We start from the raw sequence: 8,178 nt of genomic DNA on the forward strand, positions 1-8,178 counted from the left end.
AACCGTGATTGGCGCTGCTTTACAAAACACTATATACAAATGTTTGCATGGTTTATGTTTTAGGTAAAATATATACTATCCCGTTTCTATACGTCTTGTTTATATAAAGTTTGACTCCAAAAATATTTTATGGTAAATATGGCTAAAGTATCATAAACCTCTATTACATTTTTAAATATATTTTTAAAGGTTTATATCTTAAGATTATGTGAAGGTTTACACTAACAATTTTCGCTGATTTTTATTATATGTTTTTCATTTGTTTAAAACAGTTCTTGTCCCGTTTTTTAATCACCCTGTCGGATTCCCTTTTTAACAAAACTTTCAATATTCAGGGTGTCCCACGAAACATGACAGTTGGTAAATAATTTAGAATGTCTTCTTCCATAATTTGTTAAGTTGTTTCATATCAAAGACAAGAATAAAAATATTATTTAGGAGTCATATTATAGTAAAATTAATTTCAAAGTAAAATATACTTGAGCGAAAACAAAATAAACTGCAAACAGCCTTTAATTTCTAATACATTGTATGTTTGACGACATTCCAAACTATTTTCCAACTGTCATGTTTCGTGGGACACCCTGTATCTACACACATATTTACTAAAAGAACGGCACTGTGATCTTGCAAGGCTGTATTTGGTGCAAAAAAACGTGCTGGGTCGACTCTACACTGATCAATGGGTAGCCATATAGTAGTAGCCATGTAGTACATATACAGTACGTGTTGTATACCGGCACGAATCATGCATTTTTTAGAGTGGTGTAAAGGAACTGACTACTCGCCTCAAACTCTAATTTACTAAACTTGATGTAGAATACCTTTGCATGCATTCATTTCAAAGTCAATATACTCAAAGTCTGAAAAATCAAAGGTTTACAGTATAATGCATCAGGTTGCAAAAATATTTATGGCTGTCCCGTACTTCCAAACTATTTTTATTCCCCTCCCTTCTCCAAACACCCCATAATATATAATATTATGCAGTTAATTTAGTTTCCCCTTCTTTTACTTGTATCCCCCCCCCCTCCTTATATTTCCCCGACTTATATAATTTATTAATCATGAAATCTTTTGTGGCGGTGGTTATTAAAGTTTTCACTTTGTAAGAAGAAATAAATAATGAATAAAAGTATTTCAACATTACAAAAAAATATGTTTAGAGGACGCGAGCATTGTTTTATTTACATTACTTATTACGAATTTGAGATAATTACTCGTATAAATTGGTTATGGTAATTTATTGAAAAAATATGATTTTGGTCTCAGAAATATTCAAAATTCGTAAATTATATTTTCCCATTCCACGTTACAAAATTCACCTCAAGAATTAAAAATTTCTAAATCAAGTTGTATCATGCATCCATAAAGAAAAACATAATTTTAAAGATTTTTTTGTGGAAATTTTCATTTTACATGATTTCAGAAATTTTTGTAGATCGTAAAAAAGTACAGTACAGCTGGTACATGTACACTGTTCAGTGTACAGATAAGAGAAAATGCCGCGAGATGAAGCAACAGTTGACAGAATTTTCGCGGGAAATCTTGATGATCTTCCACCACTCAGCTCAAAAGTAATGATTACAGATCTGTTTCTTAATGCACAAAGATTTAAAAAAGACTTTTTTATTTGTCATTATTACTTTTTTTGGTATTATGATTCAACAAATTACCTTTCAAAAATAATCTTTACATTTGACATTTGACATTTTAGAAGCATTCGATCATATACAGGATTCGATCATATACAGGATTATCCACAAAGGATAAGACTTCAGAAACGACTGCATGCAGATTGCAGACTTTATACTGTATTCCTCTTAAATTCACCCTTCTCTGCAATTGTAAACTTGTTCCTTTATTTGCGAAATCATTAAATAAGCCACTAAAGGACTTTGTACAACCAAAAAACAATTTAATTTAACCTTGGGGTTTTCTTATCAGATGGTTTTTATGTTATCTTTATACTCTCAGCCTTCGGGGGCAACCCAAAAGGTATTCGAAATTAGAGTGCGTGAGAAAACTTTAAGAAGATAATTTTTTTTTGATTTATTTCCTTCATCAAAATGTTAAAAGATACTATACAGAACACAAATACATAAAATGATAAAATAAAATAAGATGTTAGGTACTTTCCTAAAGATTTTCCCCCAAGCGGCAACTTCCCAAGGGTATTTTCCCAAGTGCTAACTTCCCAACTGTGCAATTTTCCAAGCGGCAACTTCCCAAGTTTGTTCTAGCCGCAGCGCTCGCCACCTAGCCTGTTCTAGCCGCATTGCTCTGCCCCTTAGCCCATCCTAGCCGCAGCGCTTGCCCCCATTTGCAATCTAGGGCGCCTCAGAGGGCCTAACCCAACCTTTCAAAAGTAGCCGTTTGGGAAATTGCACATTTGGGAAGTTTCCACTTGGGAAATTGTTACTTGAGAAGTTGCACTTGGGAAAATGCCTTTGGGAAATCACCTGAATAAATACAAAGATATATATACAACAAATTTTCTATTCCTTTTAATTCTTAATCCATTATTCGAAAAAAGCAGGACCTAGATTTTTTGAGTTTTATGTTCGTATATTCGCAGGACACTATTTTCTACGATTGCATAATCTTCATTTTTCAAGGTTGTGCGGATATTCACAAGCTCAACCTTCACGGACATGTTGATGGAGAGGAACACGTTGATGGAATACGTCTACCCAAAGATCAAGGAGTATTGCAGGGAGAAACATGGACTGGAGTACCAGGTATCTAGGAGTACTTTGCAGGGGGTAACAGGGACTGGAGTATCAGGTATCTAGGAGTACTTTGCAGGGAGTAACAGGGACTGGAGTATCAGGTATTTAGGAGTACTACGGGAGTAACATGGGCTGGAGTACCAGGTGTCTAGGAGTACTAGAGAGAAACATGGACTTCAGCACCAGTACTGCAAGGAGAAACATGGAGGGGAGTACCAGGTATTTAGGAGTACTGCAGGTAGAAACATGGACTGGAGTACCAGGTATCTAGGAGAACTAGGGAAAAACATTGACTGTAGTACCAGGTATCTATGATTACTGCAGGGAGTATATAGATATAGGAGTACAGTGGTAACCAGAAAACTCTGGAGAAAGACGACTTTATAGCAATACTTAAGCGTATTTGAAGTTTTTACAAAGCAAATAGTTTAAGAAGAACTTATAAAGTCACTAATTAAGTGAAATAGGTCTGTCTACAATGCACCATAGCTGTGTCTCATGCTCAATGAACTATTTAAAGTTAAAACTTGACTCTAAAAGTCGTCTTCTTATTACAGAGTTTTCTGGTTATCACTGTATAAAAATGTATTAATCAAATTTAGTATTATAAATTATGTTTTTAGAAGTGTTTATTTTAATAAAGTGAATTACTATAACTTCAGAATGAAAAAAATTTAATGCGTTTAGTTCAAAGCTGTTAAAAATGTATATTCTCAATTAGCTTGTTAAAAACTTTTATTTGTTTGTAAACATTGTTTAAACAGAATTAAAATATTCGACCAAGAAAATATTATCATTTTTAACAGATCTTTCTTTCAAAAATGTTTTTTAAGACAGGTTTTAAGACATTGCAAGACAGGTTTTTGGCCTAAAATGAGAATAATACATGTTTAATGTTGGTCGCGTTATGGCGCATAGTGAACAAAATTATTCTTTAATGATTGGAATTATTAAAAATTCTTTTCGTTTATTTCTTGATTAATAAATCAACGGATATTTCAGTTCAATAAAGGAATTTCAGTTGGTTAACGGAATTTCAGTTCGTTAAGGGAATTTCAGTTCGTTAAGGAAATTTCAGTTCGTTAAGGGCATTTCAGTTCTTTAAGGAAATTTCAGTTCGTTAAGGGAATTTCAGTTCTTTAAGGGAATTTCAATTCGTTAAGGAAATTTCAGTTCGTTAAGGGAATTTCAGTTCTTTAAGGGAATTTCAGTTCGTTAAGGGAATTTCAGTTCGTTAACGGAAGTTTCCGTTAAATTTTATTTGTCAGCAGGTCTTTGCCCAGTCCTATTATCAAAAAATTGCCTAGGTAGTTGATATGAGATGGGGAGTACGCGACGAAATGACAGACGAGCACATGACGACAGCACTGTGCATGAACGAGCTAAGAGGATGTCAGAAGTACAGCATGGGTCCAAACTTTATATACTTTGGTGCACAGAAGTACGGGTACAGACCTATACCTTCAGAGATAGATACAGCAGAACTTGAACTTCTAAGGTACTATTCAGATCACTTCAAGTGACCCCTCAATTTGAATGTAGAGTGTCATGTCCCATTCTTATCAAGAATGTGAGAGAAACCCTATGTTTTTAACTTGCAAATCTGCAAGTCACTTTTGTCGTTGAGGAAACACAATTGAAAATACCGTTTACAACGTGATACGCCACTCTAAAAGTACATGGTAACTTGAAATTAAACTACTGGACTGCATTTAAACATAAATAGTAATAAAAATGTATGTGATATGAAACACTCTGTATAGCGTATCACTGTTTAGAGATGCTCTTGTATCCATGGGTAACGATGTCTCCTTACTGGATAGATGGTATAGAAAGGATAGCAACAAGGTTGGTAAAAACAATACAGCTAGGGACCTATGGACTAGGAAGACGACATTTTATCAATCATATTTGTTGTTGTTGTAAACCAAACACTTTTGCCAGTAACTTGAAAATCGACAAAGCATGCAAAACAGGTCTGTGTGAACTGCACCATTAGTTAAAGATATCTAAATATTGCGTTCAAATTATGACATAAACTTTTCTTGTATTGTATGCAATCGGCTCGGAGGTCAGGATGGCAAGCTCGGAGTTGATTTCGAAAGTTTTGCTGCTTGAAGAGTTTTCGCGAGGCTTATGATAGCCGGACACACGTTCCTCGTTTTAAAAAAAGTAATTTCTTGAAAAAAGACAAGTTTTCTACATTTAATATTTGTACTGTACAGGTACCCCCGGAATCCATTAATATTTGTACTGTACAGGTACCCCCGGAATCCATACTACTTCCTATTTCTACACATTTAGTTCATTTCTTAAACAAGAGACAACCTAAACTCCAGGTATAACTTTCTCAACCAAAATAATTTTTTAAATTTTTATATAAATTGATAAAAATTCAATAATACTTTTTTGATTTTCGATCTTTTCAAAAAAAAATCCGAAGGTATAATTGTATATAGAGTGTCCCGCGAAACCTGTCCGTTTAGAGATGAATTAAGATCGTCTTTGCTGCCTGCCGTTTTTATGCTTTCAAAGTTACCAAAGTTAGACAATATTGTGTTTAGTTAAAATTTGTAATTTGAACAAGTTCTTGATTTTAGCAGTCCACATGCATACACATTCATTTCGGGATTTTTGGGATTTTTGCTTTACTAATTATACTTGTAAAAGTAAATTGAAGAATAAATGCCGAAAAAATATTTTCTCTGTACATGTAATGTTTAGTGGGACAACCGGTATATGTATGCTGATTGTAATTTCTTTTTTATTTGAAATAAAAGCTAATATAACTTCTGTTAAATGTATGAGATATGATTAAAGGCTCGAGATGCGGGTATTTGGTGGGGAACCTTAGCCAAGCTACAGCTTATGCTTAGGAAAGCTGCAAAGGTAAAACATAGGAAAATATAAGTTCCAGAGCTGCATTAGGGTAAATAAGCTACAGCATATTTTAAAAATACAATCTAAAGGTCAATAAAAGTATAATCTGAGGAAAAATAAGCTAAGCTTAAACTAAAAGTATAAGCTAAGGGAAAATAAGCTAAGCTTATGCTAAAAGTATAAACTGAGGGTTAATAAGCTACAGCTTTTACTAAAAGTATAATCTAAGGGTAAATATGATAAGCTTATACTAAAGTATAATCTATGGGTTAATAAGCTAAGCTTATACTTATAGTATAATGTAAGGGTTAATATATTAAAAGTATAATCTTAGAGAAAATAAGCTAAGCTTATGCTTAAATTAAAATCTAAGGGTAAATAAGCTACAGCTTATACTAAAAGTATAATCTAAGGGTAAATAAGCTACAGGTTATACTAAAAGTATAATCTAAGGGTAAGTAAGCTAAGCTTATACAAAAAGTATAATCTAAGTGAAAATAAACTAAAGCTTATATTACAAGTATAATCTAAGGAAAAATAAGCTAAGCTTAAACTAAGAGTATAATCTAAGGGTTAATAAGCTACAGCTTATGCTAAAAGTATAAGATAGTTTCAAAGCTTTAAGAGAATTTGTTCAGGCTTTGTATCAAAATGACAAGTTTGATGAGGAGCAAATGCATAATTACAGAATGGCTGTCACAGAAAGGTATATTGATTAATCAATAGTATAGTATATGAATAAAAATCAATAAAGCAATGCACTGAGTTTCTCAAATATTCAACGCGTCGGTTTTTCTTACAATATATTTATATACAAAAGATACAAACTTTAAATCGAACGATACTAATACAAACGAGATATTGTGAATCTAATCAGATCTATCAAACAGGAGACATTTTACATTTTCATTTTCATCGTCTCACTTATACAAACTAAATATTATTAATCAAATCAGTTTCATCAAATAGGGGAATTCTTCAAGGGAACCTCAGTTTAATGGAGCTGGTGATCAACTAACTCTCCTCCTTCGATTTTGCTCCATCCTAGGATCGCATTTAACCCTAGCTACCCCGGGGTTGTTCCGCCCCCTCCCCAACGCTTGGGTCTTCAAGATAACGGAAAATTCGGCGTCGCTTGGGTTATTTATAGAATCCAAATGCAAACTCAAATAAATCCGTTAGGATTCAAAATAGGACTCTAAAGTCCAACCGTAGGGTTAAAGATGGGGGGGGGGGAAAGGGGGCATGATTCCCCTTGGTAGCTATGATCTCAGCGATCCAAAACATCCTTGAATTGCTGATCGTAAAAGATCAACAAAACTCGCCCACTGTTACAATAGATTTATGTTCAAAAATACACTTTTGTTGCTGGTAATTTCTGCAGTGGTAGCCGTTTATATCAATACAATGATGCCGAATTTCTACCTAAGCTTAGATTATTTCAAATAATCTTTTATCAACCAGCGACAAATACACAAAACAAAGAGATGCTGTAAATTAAGGGTTCTTAAAATAATTTTACATTATTTTGTAGAGAAGTACGAAATGGTTGTATATCAATGCCAGATGATTATGTTAAGGATCATGTGATCATATATACCAGGTAAACGATTATCTACAATTGAACCCACAAAGCTGTGAAACAGGAAGACGACATTCATTGAACATTGTTACTTAGATTACCAACCTTTCAACCTTGGTTTTGGCACCAATGATGGTGTCATTCCCGTTTTACATTTCAAAATTAATTAATCCAAATTGCGGTTCTCCTTTTGTAACAGAAGCAATCTAGAATCTAGAATCGGACATGTGGCATGCCAATCTATAATCGGACATGGGGGATGCCACTCTATTATCGGACATAAGGCATGCCACTCTATTATCGGACATGGGCATGCCACTCTATTATCGGACATGGGGCATGCCACTATAAAATCGGACATGAAACATGCCACTCTATAATCGGACATGGGGGATGCCACTCTATAATCGGACATGGGGGATGCCACTCTATAATCAGACATGGGGGATGCCACTCTATAATCGGACATGGGGGATGCTATGCTCTTTAATAAATGAATGGTTACTAAAAATTACACCTCCAGTGGCTGATTTTATAGACAAATCTGATATATCATTAAATTTAGATTAACTAATCTAAATCTAGGATACTGAGAATATATATTTTAAATCTAGGATACTGAGAATATACATTCTAAATCCAGGATACTGAGAACATATGTTCTAAATCTAGGATACTGAGAACATATATTCTAAATCTATGATACTGAGAACATATATTCTAAATCCAGGATACTGAGAACATATATTCTAAATCTAGGATACTAAGAATATATATTCTAAATCTAGGATACTGAGAAGATTAACTTATCTAAATCTAGGATATTGAGAATATATATTCTAAGTCTAGGATACTGAGAAGATTAACTAATCTAAATCTAGGATACTGAAAACATATATTCTAAATCTAGAATACTGAAAACATATGTTATAAATTTAGGATACTGAGAAGATTAACTAAACTAAATCTAGGAGGAACGAATTT

At 33.5% G+C, this 8,178-nt stretch overlaps 1 protein-coding gene across 1 annotated transcript in view; it reads left to right on the forward strand.

Moving 5' to 3' along the window:
• The first annotated feature begins 1,433 nt into the window (after window positions 1-1,433).
• LOC111698643 (NACHT and WD repeat domain-containing protein 2) overlaps window positions 1,434-8,178 on the forward strand; it is a 50,077-nt gene continuing 43,332 nt past the window's right edge. Inside the window, exons 1-8 of the mRNA XM_023469022.1 lie at window positions 1,434-1,577; window positions 2,619-2,741; window positions 4,040-4,230; window positions 4,511-4,580; window positions 4,994-5,071; window positions 5,553-5,621; window positions 6,251-6,318; window positions 7,147-7,215. Coding sequence (XP_023324790.1) covers window positions 1,503-1,577; window positions 2,619-2,741; window positions 4,040-4,230; window positions 4,511-4,580; window positions 4,994-5,071; window positions 5,553-5,621; window positions 6,251-6,318; window positions 7,147-7,215 — 743 coding nt within the window. The 5' untranslated portion in view covers window positions 1,434-1,502. The remainder of the gene's footprint in view (window positions 1,578-2,618; window positions 2,742-4,039; window positions 4,231-4,510; window positions 4,581-4,993; window positions 5,072-5,552; window positions 5,622-6,250; window positions 6,319-7,146; window positions 7,216-8,178) is intronic.

Source organism: Eurytemora carolleeae, unplaced genomic scaffold (assembly GCF_000591075.1).
Source record: "Eurytemora carolleeae unplaced genomic scaffold, Eaff_2.0 scaffold140, whole genome shotgun sequence".
NCBI classification, from domain to species: domain Eukaryota; kingdom Metazoa; phylum Arthropoda; class Copepoda; order Calanoida; family Temoridae; genus Eurytemora; species Eurytemora carolleeae.